The sequence below is a fragment of the Erinaceus europaeus genome, chromosome 19 (assembly GCF_950295315.1).
Source record: "Erinaceus europaeus chromosome 19, mEriEur2.1, whole genome shotgun sequence".
In the NCBI taxonomy this organism is placed as follows: Eukaryota; Metazoa; Chordata; class Mammalia; order Eulipotyphla; family Erinaceidae; genus Erinaceus; species Erinaceus europaeus.
This window is the reverse complement of record NC_080180.1, coordinates 2,585,404-2,608,018: the sequence shown is the minus strand read 5'-3', so window position 1 is coordinate 2,608,018 and position 22,615 is coordinate 2,585,404. Positions and strand designations below refer to the sequence as shown.

Sequence of the window (22,615 nt, the reverse complement as noted above, 5' to 3'; positions counted from 1 at the left end):
AGATAGAGAGACACCTGCAGATCTGCTTCACGGCTCATGAAGTGTCCCAGGTGCAGGTGGAAAGCCAGGGTCTCGAACCCGGATCCTTGTGCAGGACCTTGCATTCAGTACTGTATGTGCAGGTGTGCCACTGCCTTGCCCCCATCCATGATCTCTTCACAAGAAGCAAAAACCATGAAGACTGGGAAAACACAGTGGATGTCATCCTTAAACTTTCTTAGACTTCCCCTAACCCCAAGGACAACACCGGGGACAAGTTTTGGATACGTTACTTACTGAGCGTCAAGGTGTTGAGGAAGAGACACCATTTCCGAGTATTTGGAGTCTGAGATTCAGAAGACTGACTGGTTGCTACACTTCTTCAGGCCTCTCTTTTGTTTTTTTTTTGTTTGTTTTTTTTGCCTCCAAGGTTATCAACTCGGTGCCTGTATTACAAATTCACCACTGCTCCTGGAGGCTATTCTTTCGCCCCGTTTGTTGCCCTTGTTGTTTATCATTGTAGTTGTTATTGCTGTCGTTACTGTTGCATAGGACAGAGAGAAATGGAGAGAGGAGGGGAAGACAAGAGGGGGAGAGAAAGACAGACACCTGCAGACCTGCTTCACCGCCTGGGAAGTGACTCCCCTGCAGGTGGGGAGCCGGGGGCTCAAACAGGGGTCCTTATGCCGGTCCTTGCGCTTTGTACCATGTGTGCTTAACCTGCTGTACCCAGCTCCCCTCAGGCCTCGTTTTAAAAATGAGAGAAAACTAGAGCATCACTCTGCACTTGGAACACCTGGGATCAAAATCGGGACCTCACAATTCCAAGGTCAGAGACCTCCCAAGCCCCAGTTGTCTTTTCTGGCAAGCAGTCTGCTGCTTGTGCTCAGTATTTGTGTGACCGAATAGAAAAGGTCTAACACACCGGGCGTGGTGGTGCACCCCTGTAGTCCCAGCTCCCCGGGAAGCTGAGGCTGGAGGATCCCTTGAGCCCAGGAGTTGTGGGCTGCAGTGCGCTACGCCGATCGGATGTCCGCACTAAGTTCGGCATCAGTATGGTGACCTCCTGGGAGCGGGGGACCACCAGGTTGCCTAAGGAGGGGTGAACTGGCCCAGGTCAGAAAAGGTCTAACACCTACTAAAATGTGCCTACTAGCTATCTACAAAATGGAGGACCCCCAACACTTCATCTGCACTATTCCAGCCCGTAGGTCTATGATTGGTCAACAATTTGTTTGGCTTTGTATGTTAACTCTCTTGTCAACCACCAGGTTCCAGATGCCAGCAGGATGCCGACCAGACCTCCCTGGACAGACAACCCCACCAATGTGTCCTGGAGCCCCACTTCCCCAGAGCCCTGCCCCACTAGGGAAAGAGAGAGGCAGGCTGGGAGTATGGATCCACCTGTCAACGCCCATGTTCAGCGGGGAAGCAATTACAGAAGCCAGACCTTCCACCTTCTGCAACCCACAATGACCCTGGGTCCATGCTCCCAGAGGGATAAAGAATAGGAAAGCTATCAGGGAAGGGGATGGGATACGGAGTTCTGGTGGTGGGAACTGTGCGAAGCTGTACCACTCTTCTCCTATGGTTTTGTCAGTGTTTCCTTTTTATAAATAAAAAAAAATTAAATTAAAAAAAAAGAAAAGGTCTAACAATGACAAAATACATCGACATAGCCTAATTTAATGGAGGTGATCTGGAATGCACGTGCTATTTCAAATACCATATTTCAAAAATGAAATCTCAGAGTATTTCCATTAGTAGCCATGAAGAACATTCCTGTAGGTGTCTTATCAGAAGGAGTCCTGGAACATGGCGGAGATGTGAAGCCACATCCCAAAGGGCCACTTAGCCGGGATTAAGTCTCAGTTCTTAGCAGAAGCAGGAGACTCAGGCAGTGCTGACTTCAATCACAGACTTTATTTGTCAGTACGATTCACAGTTCATACACGGTGCATTCCACCACTGCAACCTTCTCCATAGTTGCTGAGGAAGTAGGTGTGGCTTTCTTTCTAAGAGAGCCTGCCACCCTCCGCTTTTGGTTAGAATTTTCTAAGTTTATAAAAGTACCTTCAACAAGTTAACTGGATATTTATACTTCTAAATTCTGGAAAATAAGTATCTATTTTGCATCTTATTTTTAAGATCCTGGGTTCATTTTTTTTTTAAAAGACCTGAATCTGAATGCCACTCGTTCAGATAACTCTACCCCACCACCCAGAATAAGAGAAAATAAGTGTAATATTTAGGGAAATCATTTCTTTCTTGCATTTTAAAAATTATATATACAATGTACAGCAGCTCTATATGAAAATAAAAATGGGGTGGAACAGTCTACTGGGCGCCTCTGTGAAATGTCATCTGAATCCAGGCAGCATCCAAAGAATTACGGGTGTAGAATGAGACCAAAAGGGATGGTCAGCTTTCTCTATCCAAAGAGAGAAGAATGTAGACGGGAAGCCAGACACTCTGGAGATCTCTATTGTGCGGTGACAGCGGCTCCTCTGAGTCAGAAATGAGCTGTCTCTGCAGCCTGCGTCTCCCCTGTGCTAAGTCATGAGCCCCACTGCTCCCTGTGCTGTGGTCCACGGCCTCGGCCACGGATCCAGTCCCACCCACAGCTGTGGGACCTCCGTGGCTGGCAGAGCCACCAGAGAGAGTCAGTCCTCTCAGCCTCTCTGCACACCCAACTGTCCGCAGGTGCTCCTGGGGACACACAGCTCCACTCTCTCCTCCTCAGATGGCAACTCACACCAATGGCCATGGATCACCTCCAGTGATATTCTGTGACAATCTCAGCTGTCAGGTCGCTTCTGTATACACGTATATATGAAATGTATGCCGCCTTTGAAAATATATCGGTAGTTACTAGTCAGAAATAAACTCCAAATACCGCTGGGGAACTGGGGAGGTCGGGGAGCAGTTGGGTGAGAATGGCGGGTCTGTGTGTACCGCGGGGTCCAGAGTCAAATAAATAGGCAGACGACAGAGGGCCGAGGCGGCCCCTTTCCTGGGCTGCGCCGTCAGCGCTGGGCTTTCTAGGCGCTACGGCAATGTCGTCGACTTGGAAGTCTAGTGCTGCTCAGGGCCTCATCTCTTCAGTCGTTCCAAACACTGTCCCCAGCAAGGGAGTGTGTTCCAGTGGGAGTGGGGAGCCGGGGAGAGAGAGGGCTGGCAGGGGTGAGGCCTATGGGTGGGGCTGGGTGGGGGAGGGGGGAGAAACCACAATTCAGTTGGAGGTTCTGCTTCTTCCTAAGATAAGGCACTGACAGAGAATGTCTTAGGTAAAAGGCTGCATAAGAATTTCTCGCCATTAAAAAAGGAAGAGAGGAACAAAGAAAGACAGGAAGGAATAAAGAAAGAAGTGCTGTCCTCCAAAAATGGTCCCTATCTAGGCTCATGTAGGTAGGTAGACCCCTGAAAGGTTTTGAGGACTGATTCTGTGAAGCTACATTAGCCAGGGAAGAGAGCAAGATTCACCTGGAGGCCCCAGTGTGACCATTAGGAGCAGGGGAAACAGTCTGGGCCCAGAAAGGCATCGACAGCGAGTGCGATTCCAGTTGTCCAAGAAAGCAGCCTTTCGTCAGGTGTCAAGACCGCAGAGAGAGTGCTGGCGCAGAGTCCCACACTCCCGGGGGAGCTCATAGGCCGCCTTCGTCTTCAGAGCACTGCCGGCAGCAGTCTCACAGAACACAGGTGTCCTCCCCGGGCTCGCCAGGCCCCACACCCCACCCCACAACCCCCCGCCCCCAGGCCTACTTCCTGTTCTCTGTGATCACGGAGATCTCCTCGCCGGTGCAGTGTGGGGTCAGCCCATTCAGGTAGATGCTCTCGGCCTTGAGCAGGGGTGGCAGCACCTCCCTCTCGGTGGCCAGGTGGTTCACGGACAGAGTCCTCCTGCAGGGGGTCAGCTCTTGGGGGTGGCTGCCGGCCAGCTCAGCCGAGAGCTTCCGCTTGATGGAGGTGGCCCGCTGGAACTTGTCATAGATCTCCACACTCAGCCGCCGCCGCGTCTCCTTGAACTCGGCCGTGACGTTAGCTGTCCACTCGGCCGCGTGGGCCCGGAACTCCCCCACCTGTGGGGACACAGAAATCAGGCTCAGGCAAAAATGACTGAAGTCACAGGCCCCAAGGAACATACCTAAGAAGACTTCCTCGCTTCTCCCCTAAGATCCCTATTCTCCTCTGCTCTATTCCTACCTTTCGGTTCCTGCTTATTCAACACTTTGTCCTGCTTTATATCTCACTGCCTTTCAGACGCCAAGCTGCAGATGCTACAAGGATTCCATCCTGACTTCCCTGACTACTGTGTCCCTGAGCCTCACCTTCTAAAGACAAAAACAGGCTGGGGGTATGGATCCACCTGCCAACACCCATGTCCAGTGGAGAAGTAATTTCAGAAGGCAGAACTCCCACCTACTGTACTCCAAAGGGAATTCTGGTCCACACTCCCAGAAAGGGAGAGATGATAGGGAGGATGAGCAGAGGACTCTGAACTCCAACTCTGTCAGGCAGGACCCAGAGAGAGAAGAGGGAAAACAGAAGGCCATTTGGAAGTAGTAATAGGTGTAGGTGTGACTTAGAAAAGAAGGCAGCCATAGGAAAAGTGGGCAAATATATAGAAATATAGTTACAGAAATAACAGTCAACCTGTATCTGCGACCTTGGGAGAACTACAGGAGTTTCCAGCGGAAGGAGTGAGGACACAGAACTCTGGTGGTGGGGTGCTGTGGAGTTATACCCGTGTTACTTCGTAATTTTATAAATCAATATTAAATCACTAATAAAATTTAGAAGAAGAGAGATAGAGACCCCAGCAGGTGGTGAGGACAGGGGTGGTGGGACCACCACTCCTCGGGCTGGGGTTGTAGAAAGCAGGCAGGAGGAGGTCAGTTACTGTGCATGTACAATTATCACTGGTAACTCGGCTGCGGCTTACAGAATGAGCTTATATCCACTGCTATTTTCTCGGGGGGAGAGGGAGCAGGGATTTGCATAGGTGTGCTTTCACTGTTGGGATGGTCAGAGAGAAGGACACTCCACAGCAGAGCTACCCAGCTGCCAAGACACCACCCACCTCCCACACAGTGCCGGGGCTCAGCCTGGGCTACACTCTCAGCCAAGTGCAGGCCCGACCTGGAGACTCTCTCCAGTCCGCAGCCTGACTGCAGAGAACTCCGTGAGCAGGGTTGCTGGCTGACACGGCACAGCCTTCTTTCTCCCTACAAGCACTCAGGCTGGTCACTGCACAAGGCCTACTGACACATGCCAGCACGGGGCAGCCTGAGAAACGGTGATTTGTGGGCCCACTTGAATAGCTGGCACCAACTTCTCATCCTTTGATAGAAACCAAGGAGTCATAAAATTGATTTGAGGCAAGAATGTCCACCAAAGGGGAAAAAATAAGCTATTCATGGGGGCCAGGTGGTGGCGCACCTGGTTAAGTACACACACCACAGTGCACAAGAATCCAGGTTCAGGCCTCTGGCCCCCACCTGGAAAGTTTCATGAGTGGCAAAGCAGGGATGCACCACTTTCTCTTTCCCTCTCTTTATATTTATTTATATCTCTTTTTATTTATTTTATAATAAATAAAAATGTAATTCAAAGCAAAACAGACAGAAAGCTATTCTTGGAAGCATATTTTTAACAGCATGTCACCGATACCAGCCGCCTGCTGGGTGGTACAGTGGGGAGGGTCTTGAGCTTCAATGTACCAGGTTCAGAGTCTGATCCTTGGCAGTGCATATGCCAGACTGATGCTCTGCCCCCCCACCCCCACTTTCTCTTTTTCACCTCTCTCTCCATGTTAATAAACAAATATTTTTGAATGAACAAGATGATTGTAGGGCCAGGGAGACAGCTTAACGGTCATACAAAAGACTTTCATGCCTGAGGCTCCAAGCCCCTGGATTCAATTCGCAGCACCACCATAAACCAGATCTGAGCAGGGCTCTGGGACTTCTCTCCCTGTGTCTTTTTCTCCCTCATTAAAGTCAAGTAAATATTTTTCAACGAGATTGGTGACCTTAACGGTGGCACACGTGTTAAGTGCACATGCTACCATGTGCAAGGACCTGGGTTCCAGCCTCCAGTCCCCAGCAGCAAATGTCACATGAGACGTCAACCGTTCGTTCACAGGAACCTGTCCCCACTACTTTGGTTGCAATAAGTGATAGCACAAATCACGTCTTTACAGCACGAGGAGTTTGTGTAAACAGGGTATTAAAAGTGAACAGGTGTAACAACGGAAACTGGAGTCCATCGCTTGAGTTCTAGCCTCTCAAGTCTGCCCCGGCCCTGAGGCGTCTGCGCCAGGAGAGAGCTCTCCGTGGACGCTGTTTGTTTGCCAGCAGAAACGTGGGATGTGGGAGCCATTCTCGTCCAGATACCAAAGCACACAAGGCCCTGGAAGGGGTCTTTAATTTTTCATGTCGTGAGGGAAATGAAAGATGGCCGAGTCGATATTTCTGAATCACCACTCTGCCTTATTTCCTCCTGTAGGTTGGGTCTCAGTTCATTAAAAGTTCTTTTACTGCGCAAGAACCCCATGCAAGGACCTTGTTTCAAGCCTCCAGCTCCCCATCTGTAGAGGGGTCACTTCTCAAGAGGTGGAGCAGGTCTGCAGGTGTCTGTCTCCCTCTCCTCTCTCAATTTCTCTGTCCTATCCCATAAAAATGAAAAATGTCTGCCAGGAGCAGTGTGTTCCTAGTGCCAGCACTGAGCCCCAGCGATAACCCTGGAGGCAAAAGAAAAAGAAAAAGAAACATCAGTCTGCTGGGAGCTGTGGATTCAGTAGCTGTGGAGGAAACCCTAGCAGTGACCCTGGTGGCAAAAAATTAAAGAAAAAGCCTGGGCTTTCTCAACTGCACTTCTGAGGTGGTTTTCCCTGCAGACAGCCGTTTGCCCCAGCACGTGAGACCTGCTTGTGAGGGGTAAGTGCCTCCTCATCCTCACTCCCTGCAGCTTTATTTCTAAGATGCACTTGAGACAGGAAGCTGTGGCCCTCCCTGACTCTTGGTACGGGGCCAGCTGCGAGGGTATCGTCCCAAAGCATCCTGTCGCTATGATAAAAGCCACCGTCTCCCCACCAGCTGGTGTCACCTGAAACAGCGCCGCTGAGTATCTCCCAGTAGGCACTACATTCTGTTGGGAGTCCTGTCGGCTGGCAAAGGCAACCGTCATCGAGAGGTTCGACGCCCTTTCGCGTCAGATTTGCTCCTTGTTTTAGCTGGACGGCCTCCTGCAGTCCCTCAAACTGAGAGGAGCTCCAGTCTCGCTCACCTGCTCGTGCCCTGAACTCTGGTTTGCGCGACCCTCAGAGCTACCCAGCTCTTCACTGGCCTCACTGTTGTGCCCTCTGTCCACGACCCTCATCTGCACTGCTCCCGCCTAAACGGTACCACGACTCTCGGCTGCCTGTAACTGCCCACTTGCTTTGGAATTCTACAATTCCCCAGGGTTTTACAGCAGCCAGGGAACAGCCGACAGAGCACAGGACTTGCATGCCTGGGGCTCCCAGTCTGATCCCAGAACTGCATGCACCTGTGGGGGGGGGGGGCGCTCTGGCTCCCTCTCATATGATTTAAGTAACAAGCTAATTTTAAAAAAACAAGTCTTAGAATATTGGTCTTATTCATTAACATATTGGTAATAATCAGAATTTGCTAATATTCCAAATGGTTCACCTCCAAAGGTCAGTATCTCATCAGCGCTTTTCCCGAGGTATATTTGCTGCTTTAGAGTGGGAGTTAGTCCTGTGCACTGGTCACAGCAACTTCTCCAATCCCTCTGCCTACTATATCTATTCAAGCTTTATTTATTTATTTATTTATTTATTTATTCCCTTTTGTTGCCCTTGTTGTTGTAGCCTTGTAGTTATTATTGTTGTTGTTACTGATGCTGTCATTGTTAGATAGGACAGAGTGAAGACAGGAGGGGAAGACAGAGGGGGGAGAGAAAAGCAGACACCTGCAGACCTTCACCGCTTGTGAAGCGGCTCCCCTGCAGGTGGGGAGCCGGGGGCTCGAACCGGGATCTTCACACCGGTTCTTGCGCTTCACACCACATGCCCTTAACCCACTGCGCTACCTCCCAACCCCCTGGATCAGGTATTTCTAAATGTCTAAAACCTTTGGAAGGTTTTTCCAATAACTCTTGACCAACTTGAGGACTGGATAATACCTGAAAGGGTTCTGCTAATGCATGGACATAATCATTGTTGTGACATGGATAAAGCAAAATGGACAGAAAGCCCCTTCTTAAAGGAAAGCTGAGCATTTAATGGCCACAATGTGGTTTTCTTAGCCAGAAATAAAACTGAAGAGGTGCAGCTCATCTGTGAGCAGGGCTTTTTTTCTCTTTCCTTTTGACAGCAGGATTTTAATTCACTTTCCTTGGAGCTCAGATGTTTATACACCTTGAGAGCTGGAGGAAAGTTAAATATTAAAAGCAGGGAGCTGAGTTGAAAACATCCCTCTGGTTAAATTTGTTAAAAATAATAATAATAATGTGAAGCCTACTTTGCATTCCAATTTCAGAGGCTGCCTAGACTATAATTCCTGACAATTATCATTAATTCACTCTCTCAAGTATTGACATTTCGTTGTACTGTTGAACTGTACTGTTCAAAAGAACAGCTCAAATTATTCTCTTTACGACCAGGTTAGGGGAAAGAGAAAAAAAACACCTAAAAGGATTACTAAACATAACATTATCTCCACAGAACAGTACATGATGTTTTTGCTCTGGTTTTCAGGAAAGTATATGCAATATTCATAAGGTCTCCTTAATCTAAAGTGCTTTTTTTAGCTCACCATTTCTCCACGTCTCGATGCCATGCACATGAACTTAATTGTGTAAAGACGTTGCACAATAGTTTTAACAAAAGCAATGCCAAGAAAAAAAAAAAGATAATACGGGCACTCAGATCTAAACTCCTATCTTTCTCCTGCAACACTGAATGTTTTATGTACAATGCCAACGGCCTTGCTGAGTGTTCGCTTATGACGAAGTAGTCACACTCCTGGGCTTTTGTCACTGGCGTGACACAGTGTCATAGTGCCACAGAACAAGCCTGGAAGTAGCCCACTGGTCTATTTTTTTTTTTTGGGGGGGGTCCCTTTACTGACTTGTTTTATGAGGCGTCTCCAGCTCATGTAAAGTGTGATTGACTGTATTGCACAAGGGGGGGGGGGTATCAGAATTCATGAAATGGCACAAGACAGTGCCTGTGTTGTTTATAACCCCTGCGCGCACAGCTGTATGCCTGAGTTACAGTGCCTGGGTGTTTGTCAGCGCACTGTGGTGACTGGGAGGTGGGGGCGACCACACTGGTGACTTCAGCTCTTTTTAAAAGACTTTTCAATATTTCATACACTTATTTTGGATAGAGACAGACTGAGAAGGAAGGGGGAAGATGGGGAAAGAAAGACCCCTGCAGGCCTGCTTCAGCACTCAGGAAGCTTCTGTGCTGCGGGTGTGGTCTGGGGGGCTTGAAGTCGGGGCCCTTGTGCACTGTAGCGTGTGCACTCTACCAGGTGCGCCACTGATCAGCCCCCTTCGACTGTTGTTTCAAGATTAGTTTATTTTTGTGAGGGTGAGAGACAACGGGAGCAGAGCTCAACTCTGGCATGTGGTGATTACAGGGATTGAACCTGGGGCTTCTGGGACTTCAGGCAGGCATGCGAGTCCTGTAGGCTTTCTCCCTGGCCTTTGGTGTTTAAACTCTCACAGGTGTGGAAAATATCAAGTTAAAAGTTATGGCTGAAGGAAGGAGAGGGCGGGAAGCTTAGAAGCCTCCTCCACAAAGCATATTCACTGCAGACTGAATACAGTGAGACTTAAGAACTGCCCTTCTCCCACCTGGGTCTGTGGATCTGCGTGTGTTGCCTTTTTCAGGCAAGACAGCCATCAAGGTAAGTACCAAGCTGAGTGTGAAACAGAACCAGGAATTACTGTGATATGGAGTGTTACATCCCAATCTGGAAAAACAAAACAAAAAGATATGAACCCTATGGGTGTTGTTAATAATTCTTATTGAGAGAGAAAAAAAATTGCCTAAGTTTTACATTTTAAAATCATCTTATTTTCACCTTTGTCATTTCTACCTTTGCAATGCTTAAGATCAATATTTATATATCTTAATATGTGACACAGGAACACAGCACTGAATAACATACTGTGAAGGCATGTGCTAAGTTTTGTTTTTTTTTTTTTTTTCCCATATATTTTTTGATAGGACAGAGAGAAATTGAGAGGGAAGGGGAGAGGGAGGCAGAGAGGGTGAGAGTCAGAGCCATACCTGAAATCCAGCTTCACTGATTGTAAAGTTTACCCCTGCAGATGAGAGTGGTCCTTGCACAAGATAATGTGTCCACCACTGCCTGGTATTTATTTATTTATTTATCTATTTATTTATTTTAGTAATGATTCACAACAAAAATGTTGGAGAAAGGAGATGGTTCTCTGGGTGAGGAAGACATGGAATTAGGATGTCACTGGGTGAGTCAGGCAGACAACACTTAGAGCTCAAGAGACAGGCAGAGTGGTAGAATGGAGACGTGGCAAAGGAAAGCATCATCTGTGTTTTGGCGGCCCACAAAGCAGCTCGCTTAGAGCACTGCCTTGCTGTGTGCACAGCACAGGTTCAAGCCCAGGCCCACAACACTGAAGGATGTTTGGGTGTTCTGCTCTCCCTCTCTGAACAAGTCAGCTGGGGTGACTTGTCAACCAACCAAACAGACAAACGGGGGGGGGGGGGGGGGAAGGATGCTGGTCTAAGCAAACAGATGGGTATCAGGTGGCATTTACCAAGAATAGAACTGAAGAGAAGGCTATTTAGGGGGTGGGAAGAGACTCGGGGGTGGGGGGTGGGGGAGGGGGTCACGTTAATTCCAAGATGGTCAGCAACAGCTGGCTGAGAAACCCCGCTCCCCACCCCTGGGGGAATGGCTCACCGTCCCCATCTCCAACATCCCAGGGCCTCAGCCTTCACTGGTGGTCAGCCATAAGAGTATGGAAAACCCAGATTGTGCCAGTGAAATTTATTGCTTGTTCCTGAAACTACTGATCCCAAATAAATCAAGATATTTAAAATGACACATCATCAATGCTCAAAACTTTGGCTCAGTAGGTAAACTAAGATGAAGTGAATGGTTTCAGAATTTAACATTTTACCACGAAAATGCAAGTATACTGGACATTTGAATCCAGGCAGAACCAGTTATGTGTTCTCTCCACAAAAGTCAGAGGAGAAAGTTGGTCAGGCTTCAGAACGTCACCTGCCTCTGGCCAACAAGTCCCAGATGAGCAGCTGGAGAGTCCAAGAGTGTGAAGAGAGAGAGACAGAGTCATAGAGATGTGAGGAATGAACTAGTTTTTGTTGCTGTTTTTTTCCCAAAGGTTTAATACATTTATCTCAGAATATATGCTATGTCAGTTTAAAAATATCTTTGTCTAGTTTAAACTTTGCAGAATGGAATGTGGGAGAAAATAGTCTGTACAGGGAGACTGCATTTATACCTTATACCTTCTTTTTCAAAAGGGGAAACTGTTGCAGAAATTTCTCTTGCAGAGCACACACTCCCATGTAAGTGTGCGTGTGTGTGTGTGTGTGTGTGTGTGTGTGTGTGAGAGAGAGAGAGGGGGGGGGGGAGTGGAGAGAGAACACACTATAGGAGTCTCTAATTAGCTGGTGACAGGCAGCTGTTCCCTTTGACACACTGGATAAAATGCAGGAGTAGAAATAGAAAGTTCAGTCTGAAAACTGTCTCAGCCAGGGGAAAAAGAAAGGACAGGAGAGCCCCACTTTTTGTTTTCTGTGATTCTTTCAAACTGTGTGTTTAATGGAAACCAACTAAACCACAGGCTAATTGACATGCACAAGAGCAAAGCTCCTGGAGCAAGTTCCTGCTCACAGACCACCACCCGGCTCCCAAATGAAGACCCCAAACGCCTCTGATCTCCACCAATCACTTGTCTTCATTCATTCCTTCTCCAAACAACTGTTTCCATTTCTGGCCTCCGGTGGCTGAGGGTCTTGGCAGCTGAGGGTCGAGGTGAGACCCAGCCCAGACAGGACACCCTGGCATCACATGGACACACAGTCACACTCCTTTAGTGGAACTGCTGATCCCCCCAGTGACCTGCAGGTGAAGCTCAGCCCCGGAAAAATCTCAGGGGAGCCTGCACACTCCACACACCGTGACGTGGCCCGTCTGGGAGTCATGACTGGACTGTTCTTTTTCCACTGACTTCCTTTCTGCATGAGTCAGTCTATTGAGACTGGAGTGAATTCAAATCAATCACCCCAATTCAAATCATCCATCATGTTCTGTACCTCTCTTTCCAAGCTTTTCATTTTCTTGCCGAGAGAATCTCTGAAGTCATGGGTCTCTTTCTTAATCCATTTTTTCCTGTATTAAATTGAGAGCTTTGTATTTTGTCAAATTTCCAGTGTATTTCCTGAATTATTTCTCTGATAGCTCTTCTGGATTTGCCCCCTTAAGTTTCTGGCCCCTATCTTGGTTTTGCAAAACCAGCATTTTCCTAGTTTCACCCATCTGTTGGGCACAGGTGGAGCTGGGACTGACCCAAGCAGAAAAGAGAACCTCAGAGACAAAAGGCAAGTTGGCACACGTTCTGACTTCACAGTAAAGATTTAGGGAAAATGACACAACTCTGAGAGATTGAAGACTTCATTAGCTGGGGGAGAGGGGGGACACACCTGGTTGAGCACACATGTTACAATGTGCAAGGACCGGGGTTCAAACCCCAGTCCCCACCTGTAGGGTGAAGCTTTGCAAGTAGTGAAGCAAGGCTGCAGGTGTTTTTCTGTCTCCCTCTCTGTCTTCCCCTTCCCCCTCGATTTATGGCTGTCTCTCTCCAATAAATAAATAAATTAATTAAAACAAGAGTCCATCAGAAAAGCAAATATCAGTACTAAAGGAGTCTCAGATGGAAAGGAGAGAAAGAAGGTAGCAGAAAACAGATTCAAAGAAATAACAGGGGTGGATGGTGGCACACCTGGTTAAATGCATCTATTACCATGTACAAGGAAGGACCCAGGTTCCAGTCCCCAGTCCCCACCTGCAGGGGGGAAAGTTTCACGAGTGATGACACAGTGCTGTAGGGATCTCTCTGATTCTCTCCCCCTCTCTGCCCCCCTCCTTCTCAGCTTCTCCCTGTGATATCAAATAGAATAAAACAGAACTTAAGAAAAATTAAAAACCAAGAAAGAATAGAAAAATGTCCAAACCTGGGATATTGTCAGGGTGCAGATGATCAGCAGACACAGAGAAGGGGAAAACAGACCCAGAAACACAAGTCAGAAATATGGGGCAACTTTAAAGTTCGAAGGGGAGGAGTTAAGGGGTGGAGGATGTCCAAGCAAAAAGTAGTGAGATAAGAACCATTTTAAAAAGACTCTTTTAGATGTGTCTATATGTAAATTACATGTATGATGACTTTGTGTCTAACACAGTTATGCACACTGTCCTTTTGTCCTTTTTAATTATATTTTCTCCTTAATATTTTTAATCTTTTTTTTGTTTTTATTCTCACTCTTATATACAATACCTTGAGTTTCTTTAATTTGGTCTTTCTTTTTCTTTTTTTTGCCTCTATGAATCCACTGCTCCTGGAGGCCATCTTTTTCCCATTGTTATTGTTGCTGCTGTTGTTGGATAGGACCGAGAAATTGAGAGAGGAGGGGAAGACAGAGAGGGGGGAAAGACAGATGCCTGCCTGCAGACCTGCTTCACTGCTTGTGAATCATCCCCCCTGCAGGTGGAGAGCTGGGGGTTCAAACCGGGATCCTTGTGCGGGTCCTTGGCTTTGTGACACTTGCCCTTAACCTGGTACGCCATCAACCAGCCCCCTAATTTGGCGTTTCTGTTCTGGACTCTTGTTGCTATTAATTCAGGACTCTGTCACCAAATGACCTGCATTTCTCTGAAAGACAACTGATGGATAATTTCTCTCATACATGCAACTTAAAGAATTGAAACACATGAGCTTGCCTTAAAAAAAAAAAAAAAAAAGGTAGTGAAACAGTTGTCACAACTTTGTGAAAATTATGGTGGTCACCCGTGAGGGTACTGAGGAAGCTAGGGTGTGGGGAGGAAGGGCACTGAACCATGGTGGTGGGTGTGGTGTGAAGCTATACCCCTGTAATCTTATGATCTTGTAAACTATTATTCAATCACTCATAGAAAGTTTTAACAGTGGTCCAGGAGGTGGCACAGTGGATAAAGCAGTGGACTCTCAAGCATGAGGTCCCAAGTTCAATCCCTGGCAGCACATGTACCAGAGTGATATCAGGTCCTTTCTCTCTCTCCTTCTATCTTTCTACTTAATAAATAAAAAAAAAAAATTTTTTTAAAGAAAGTTTTAATGTAAAAAAAAGAAAGAAAAACGTGAGCTTCCCCACTGCTCAAATGCAGGAGAACAAAACCTTTGTGTCAGGGGATACAAAGCATTCATCAAAAAGCATTTTTAGTTTGGGTAGGATTTTTTAAAAAAATATATTTTATTTATTCCCTTTTGTTGCCCTTGTTTTTTTATTGTTGTAGTTATTATTGTTGTTGTCGTCGTTGTTGGATAGGACAGAGAGAAATGGAGAGAGGAGGGGAAGACAGAGAGGAGGAGAGAAAGATAGACACCTGCAGACCTGCTTCACCGCCTGTGAAGCGACTCCCCTGCAGGTGGGGAGCCGGGGTTCGAACCGGGATCCTTACGCCAGTCCTTGTGCTTTGCGCCACCTGCGCTTAACCCGCTGCGCTACAGCCCGACTCCCATTTGGGTAGGATTTAAACTACCTGGTTTTTGTTTATTTGTGTTCTTGCTTGCTTGCTTTTTTTTTTTTTTTTTTTTACCACCAGGGTTACTGATGGGATTCCCTGTTGCATAACTTTACCATTCCATCTACCCTTTCTTGAGAGAGGTTGGGGGGCGGGCCTGAGCCTGTCTCGGAATGAGTGTCACTTTTATTCCAGTCAAGCTTAAGCACTGCCTGGAACATCCATCTTGAATTGTAAAAAACAAAACAAAACAAACAAACAAACAAAAACTGGCAGGAGTTCATATGCAGTCATGTGGGCTGGCAGTTAAGTAAGAGACAGGGCATGGTGGTCCCGGGGCAGCTGTGGTATTCCAGGCTTCTGAGGAGAGAGAAGGCAGTGCTTCTGCTCAGAGATGCTCACCCCCCAGCCTGACACTCCATTTCCAATACAGGACATTCCAGTGGGAGGGGGAGACCTGGGTTGCTGGAGATTCACCCCTGCTGGAAACCAGCAGCTTTGAGCCAAAGTTTTCTAATTAAAAAACAAGCAGTAGGTTAGTGAGTGTGACCTGTTAAGAGATGACTGTGCTTTTTAATGGGAGGTCTTGACAAAAGTACTAATTCCCCTTTTGTAATTCCCTGTTAGTTTCACCACTAGAGAACACTTTAAAAAAGAAAGATCTTTTTTTAAAAAAAAACCAAATTTGATGCAGAAAATGTAACTTCCCTGCTACAAGGATCATACCATCCTCTTAATACTAAGCAAATCTTCATTGTTATGAAAAAGTCAAACTCCTAATAAAGCTGCCAGCCTCTCCCCTACCCCTGACGACCCCACCTCAGCTTTAACCCATCACAAACCGACCAGTATTCTATTGGAAAAGAAGCGTCTGTGAAGAGGAACTAGAGGTCAATTTACTGGGTTGGTCCAATTGGTTATGTCCACAGAAAACATAGGCTTATTAACTTTGGGATAAGATATACTTGGTTTTAGCTCTGAATATGACGGCTCACGATGCTTTGGTTTGACGAAGAAAGTCCAGAGAACTATCTGAGTAGCAATGTTCACGGTGACCGCTTCTGCTAGCACAGATTTTCTGAGAGATGACAGATAGCATTCTATCTTGATGCATTAAGTCCCCATAATGAGCTCTCTTGTTAAAGAAAATAAATTACTTATAAGATGCTTTGGGGAAAAAACTATTAAGTTATTTTCTTATTATGTACAAATGAATAGAAAAATATCACTCTGAATTTCCATTACCAGAAGACATTCTGTGAAACAGTTAAAGCAAAAGAAGTTACAATTTATAAAATGTGAGGATTCAACCATAAGTCTTTAGAGAAAAAAAAAATCTTCCTTTATGTTTTTTTATATTTATTTATTTTCCTTTTTGTTGACCTTGTTGTTTAACATTGTTGTGGTTATTGATGTCATTGTTGTTGGATAGGACAGACAGAAATGGAGAGAGGAGAGAGGAGGGGAAGACAAAGAGGGGGAGACTGTGAAGCGACTCCCCTGCAGGTGGGGAGCTGGGGGCTTGAACCAGGATCCTTACACAGGTCCTTGCGCTTTGTGCCATGTGCGCTTAACCCACTACGCCACCGCCCGACTCCCACCTTTATGTTTTTATTTTGTAAGGCAGCAACTGAACCTCTCCCTCTCTATCTAATAACAGGAAACATACCAATCGACTTCACTTCAATTCAAACACCAAGACACCAAAATAAATAAATACATAAATAAATAAATAAATAAAATCAGTGGTCAGAATTGAAGAAAAAAATCATTAAGATTATAGTTATCCGGGTGTTTTTAGGGAGGATTCAATATAGAAACTAGTTTCCACGTTCATAGAACATCTCACAGATTTGAAATTCCTGCATCAACCTCATTCCTAGGCTGTCCTAGACTTTGAGTTTGTGATTATCACGTGTATATATCTACTAATGCTTTCTTGTTTATCTTTTGTATTGACTGACAATTTCAATCAAGTAAGAGGCCTGCACGTGTCGCACTCATTATTTCCCCCCATGTAAAGCATTGTGAGATACGACCACACCGGCAGTCTCGGGCCTTAGCAGCCGTATTAGAGGGGCCAGGTGGGGGCTCTGGCGTGCACGTGTCACCAGGGGCAAGAAACGTGGCTCTGTGTACTGTTCATGCATTTCATGGATTGTGTGTAGCCCTACTACCTACATATGATTAGACTGATAAAGTTCGAATTACACCACATCTCATAATTTCACAACAATTATTTATTTATGTGTGAGAGATGGGCACCATTCTGTATGAGAGGACTGGGGCATCGCTCTGGCATATGCAACACCATGGGTGAAACTCAGGGCCTGATGCTTGACAGTTAAATGCTTTCTCCCCTGTGCTGCCCCCTGGGCTTATCTTTTATGATTTTTAATATTCGAGATCATGCATTCCCCTCACTCATTTATGTGCATATTGTTTTTATATTCTGCACTGGCCCATTTTACTGTAGATGATTTCAAAGACATCGACCATCTTCATTAAAAATCGGAACTGAGAAGTAACCTTGTTTCTGAACATGCTGGGAGCTTTTCAGAGTTGGAGGTTGAGGGATGGTTTAGGAACGGAAGGTAGGGGCTATATTTGGAAACTGGGCATGTGAAAAGGTAATTCAGGTTAATTGCGTTAAAATGAAGGGTGGCATGCTGGGGAGATAGCATACTGATTCTGGAAAAAAAAAAAAAAAACTCTCCAGCCTGAAGCTCTGAGGTCCCAAGTTCAATCCCCATCACCACCATCAGCCAGAGTTGAGCAGGGCTCACCCTGGTTTTTCTGTGTATCTTCATGTGGCTCTCTCTTTAAAATAAAATGGAATGTGTGCGTGTGTGTGTGCGCGTGCGCGTGTGTATTTTTTTTCTATTCTGATGGGACTGGTGTCCTCCTTTCTCCCTTTCCAAGTGCACAGTGAAGGGGTCTTGTCTGGCCACAGCAGAAATGACTCCCTCTACAAGCCAGAAAGAACTCTTGCCAGAAACCAGCCCTGATAACACTCTGATCTTGGACTTGCAGCCACCAGAACCATGAGAAAATTGTAGTGTGCCGGGTTCAGTGCACATGTTATAATGTGCAAGGACTCAGTTCAAGTCCCCAGTCCACACCTGAAGGAGGAAAACTTTGTGAGTGGTCCACCAGTGCTGTATGTCTCCCTCCCCCCTCCAGAGCCCTGCTCAGCTCTGGCTTATGGTGGGTGGTGTGGGGGATTCAGCCTGGGACTTCAGAGCCTCAGGCATGAGTCTGTTTGCATAACCATTTTGCTATCTACCCACTCCCTCTCCCTCTTCCTCTTGATTTCTGGTTGTCTCTATCCAATAAATAAATAAAGACAACAATTTTTTTTTTTTTTAAAGAAAGCTGAGTACAGTTACCTGAGCCTCCAGTCAGGGGGTGGAGGGTCCTGATCATGCAGGCTGAGGAGACAAACCCTCTGACCTCAGTGCTCTGGAAAGTGTGCTAACACTTTGTACCAACTTGTCCGCATACCAAAGTATGAGTCTGTAAGATGTTTCTAAGTTTTAATTAAATATTTGCTATCAGTGTCATGAAGATAAAATGTCATCTGTTCCAATGAGTATTAGTGTCTCTCTAAGTTCATGACTGTGATCCACAATAATATTAATCTGTCATGTCACATGAGCATACTTCTAGAATCTATAGTGTGCTTAGAATATCCTCTCTGCAGACCAGAGAGTGTATGCCAGAGGTTACTGCACTTACAGGCCCAAGGCCTCAGAGGCCCCAAGTTCAATTCCCAGGAACACCATAAACCACAGCTGAGCCGTACTCTGGTCTCTCTTACACAAAGGCATTAAAATAAGATAAATATTTTTAAATTACACGAGTGTATGTGAGTATTTCATGAAACAACACTCTTCCTGACTGCAGGAGACATTCTCTCTTCAGTTCTATTTGACTTAAGAGAGAAATGCATACGCACGATGCTTTTAAAATCTGTTAGAGAACTGATTCCTGGCTAGATGTTGGCGTCCTCAATTTAGCTTTGTAATCCAAAACATTTCAGTCATGACATTCTCTTGTTTCCTCTTAGCATGTCAAGATCTTTAAAGGCACAGCGAAGCTAAAATCACCATGACCCCCCCTTTAATCTCTGGTTCTTTAAATATTTTTTAAGTAACAAGTTATATGATTTAATGGGCTTCAAGAAAGCACGGGCTTGTAGAGAGAGACTGATTATACTCCGGTCCATTTGGCAGAATGTTTAAAGGGTCCTGCTTCTGGCCTCAAGCACAGACTTTGTCCCAAAGTCCCGGCACTGGTGTCTCTTGGCTGTGTAGCCACACCAGGACATGGGTCCCCACGGCAGGCCCTGAATATCTGGTGCTACATACACTCTGTGCATTTATTGTTTGTTTGTTTGAGTCACTGGGGCCTCTGACATACACAACTTCTCAGCTTTGTGGGCTGACATTTTTGTCTGTATGCCAAAGACAGAGGGAGGGAGAGACATCACAGAACTGGAGCATTTCTGCTTGCCTCGTAACTTCAGGGCCACCCGCAGGGCGAGACACAAGCCTGCACATGGACCCCAAATGCTCGGAATGGCAAATGCTTTTTGCCTAATTTAAAACGCAAGTGCAGAAGTAAGGGAGCAAGCAGCCCAGCAGCATGCGCTGAGTGGAGCGTCTGGGTCTGGCTGGCCGGGAGCACTCACCTCCTCCTTGGTCTTCTTGGAGATGACTCGGAGCCAGTCTCCGATCATGCTGAGGACGGCAGCAAAGTAAGCGAGTCCCACGAGGATCCAGAACCACACGACAGGCTTGTAGAAGTCGAGGTACTCGATATCTGAGCCACCTGAGGGAGCAGAACAGAGTCACTACTCCATGCCGCCAAAGGAAGCCAGGCAGATCCCGGCTAAAATGATGGGCTGAACTGCAAGACACTGTACAGACCAACTTGTCAACAAACCCAGGCTCTCTTCTCGGCATTCCTTGGTTTCCTTCCTGTGGTCCTTCTCTTTTAAGAACCAGTTACATTCAGCCTTGTCTGAGACTTTTCCTTACTTCTCCAAGTTGAAATGAGAGAAAGCACTGCAGACCCACAGACATGGCTTGGGAGATGCTGTTGGGACCTGTGACATGACAGGCTTCCTAGCAAATGCCATTTTTCAAATGTTCCCATTTTAGTGAAACCAAAATGATGCCCCCCCCCCCCAAATACTTTCTCCTTTAAAACCAGAAAAATCTTTGTCCAAATAGCTGTGACTCAGCTTAACAGGTTCATCAAGATGTTGACTTTAGAAGCTCATCAAGAGGACTTTTTTTATTGTCTTCTTTGTCACAGTTTGTAAAGAGTAAACTAACTTCATCACACACACACACAAAGGTCTATATTTGGGTAGAATGTTCATCCCGCGAGTTTTAGGACTAAACCCAGAAGGGGAAGATATCTACCCATTCTTGATTTGTTCTCTTAAGATGCAATGCCAGTCAAGTGACCGAGAATCAAATGAATGGATACACCGTACGCCGAATACCGCTCCGGTCCTAGTCACTTTCTGAGAGCTGAGTTTTATGAATTAATTTTCACTTTATTCAAGTCACTAGAGCCAAGAATCTGATGCGAATGTAAAGAGTTGCAGTGTTAAAGATAACTTGCTAAACGGAGCTGTTAGTTCTATTATTAAACTGGGAAATGTCTTCTAACTATCTTGGCTGTTGTGAGCATTCATGTGGCTCCAGCTCCCTGCAGAAGCTTGGTAAAAGCTGGAGAGACCTGTCTGTCCTAGACATGCCCCTCCATGGCCCCTCACCTCATCTCACCCCACCCACCACGCTTCTCTTTCCCAAGACACCTGAGCTCCGCCAGCAGGATCTTGAAGCCCCCTTCCCAGTCCCCTCACCCGCCACCCCTACTGAACGGTCATCGGGCTGCTGTTTGCTTTGCCGCCACTGGAAATATGCACATGTCTTTTCCACTCCAAGGGCGGAGCGCACTGGCTAATCGTTACAGAAGGGCAGGCAGATGGCAATAAAAATAGCAAAGAGGGGCGGAGGGACGAAGGTCCCAGGAATCTCCGGCTCTTTCCCAAGTCATCAAAGTGAGTCTCTTCCTGACTCTCACACGTACGAGGGCCTCTTTCAGTTTGTCGGGTTTCTCTGCAAGCTGCTGCCCGGCGCTCAAAGAAGGAAGTCACCAGAGCCTAAGATAACCAGCAAACTGTGAAAAACAGAGCTCAGAGCAGGCTCGGGCAGGGGCAGTGCCAGTGCCAGTGTGGGCATGCTCCCCAGTGGGTTCTCTGTCTCCTGGCAATGATTCCTGTACCAGGAATTAAGAAAATCTGGGGCCAGGAGGCCGCTCGCCTGGCAGAGTGCATACCTTGCCACGCCTGAGGCTCTGGGTTCAGCCCAGGAACTACACAGGAGCTTTTTGGCACAAAGGACGCTCCATGGATGTTGGGCAGTTCCGTGATGTCTCTCCCTCACTCTCTCCTTTTCTAAACTGATCTCGGTCACTGGTTGCAGGGGTGCTGAGGCCACTCGCAGGGAAGGCGCTTCTGCTCTGGCCTTGGAATTCCTCCCCCAGCTCTTTCCTGCTGACTTGCTGAATGCTGAGTGAGGTCAAGCTGTACTTGCGGGGGGATGGGTGGGGAGCTGCCTTTCTACCCTTCACATCCTCATCCATGAAGCACAGGCTGCTTGGAAGTCCACACACCGGCTAGGTCCTGGGCCCAGACGCCTCTCTCTAAGTAAACCAGGCACTCAGCTGCCTCTGCTGTCCCAGCCTGTCCAAAGCTCTGGCATGCAAGATGGGTTGGTGTGGGCTCCTGCACTATCCACCAGGCCTGGGGTCCATCCCTCCTGGGCCACAAAGCAAGGACTGGACACACCAAGCCAAAGAAAGGTGCCTCTTTCCATCCAGGGGCCCTTCTCACCCACCTCAAACCCCCGTGGGTTGGAGTAACCAGTATCACATCAGGAACCCCCCAGCTTGCCTGGTGACTATCCTCTCTGCAACACTTCCCAGAACTGGGTCTCTTATGCCTGTTACACATATGAGAATACAATGCCCCCCTCCTCTTACATTTAATTTTCTTCCTGTGATGATCTTGAATCACAATACAGGTTGTTTTTTGTTTTGTTTGTTTTAACCAGAGCACTTCCCAGCTCTGGCTTATGGTGGTGTGGGGAACTGAACCTGGGACCTAACTACTGCCTCAAGCATTAGTTAAAAGACTGTTAGTTAAGGTAACCACTATGCTGTCTCCCCACCCTCACAATACAGTGATCCCAAGTCAGGAAAACACAAGCCCGAACAAGGTGACTGAAGCTCTATCGTGTGACCTGCACTGGCAGACTGTCAACTCCAGCATTTAGGAAGGTGTCCATTTCCTTTCCTTAAGGTGTCCTGGGTTTGACTGTGTGCCACAAATAGTCAGAGCTCAGTGACACTCTAGTCAAAACACACACACACATACACACACACACACACACACACACACACACACGGCCAACATATGATCTCACTTGACAAGGCTGGAAACTGGCCATCCGTAGGGTACATACAACTGTCATCCCTCGAAATGACCTGCTCAGCAGGGTCTAATCCTCAGGGTGTGCTCACTGAGTAACTGAAGGAGTGAATGAATGACGGAGCAGCAGCTCCTCAACCCAGCAGCCACCCTGAGCCATCAGGGACTGTTCCTTCTCTATCCCACCTCTGACCTAGTTACGAACCGACTGGGCAAAACTAGCTGTTTTCTAGAGGATTCTAGAGGGCCTCCACGAGAATAGAGACTGTTTGCACAGAAAACAGCGTGGCTTTCACACAGAGACGGACTGATCTGTTTGTTT

At 46.9% G+C, this 22,615-nt stretch overlaps 1 protein-coding gene across 3 annotated transcripts in view; it reads right to left on the bottom strand.

Moving 5' to 3' along the window:
- Window positions 1-1,883: 1,883 nt before the first annotated feature.
- The window catches only part of KCNK2 (potassium two pore domain channel subfamily K member 2), a 151,078-nt gene continuing 130,346 nt past the window's right edge, over window positions 1,884-22,615 (bottom strand). For all 3 annotated transcript variants that reach the window (XM_060178440.1, XM_060178442.1, XM_060178441.1), the window contains exons 6-7: window positions 19,477-19,616; window positions 1,884-4,058 (exon numbers count right to left, since the gene is read on the bottom strand). In XM_060178440.1, the coding sequence (XP_060034423.1) occupies window positions 3,738-4,058; window positions 19,477-19,616 (461 nt within the window). In that variant the 3' untranslated portion in view covers window positions 1,884-3,737. The remainder of the gene's footprint in view (window positions 4,059-19,476; window positions 19,617-22,615) is intronic.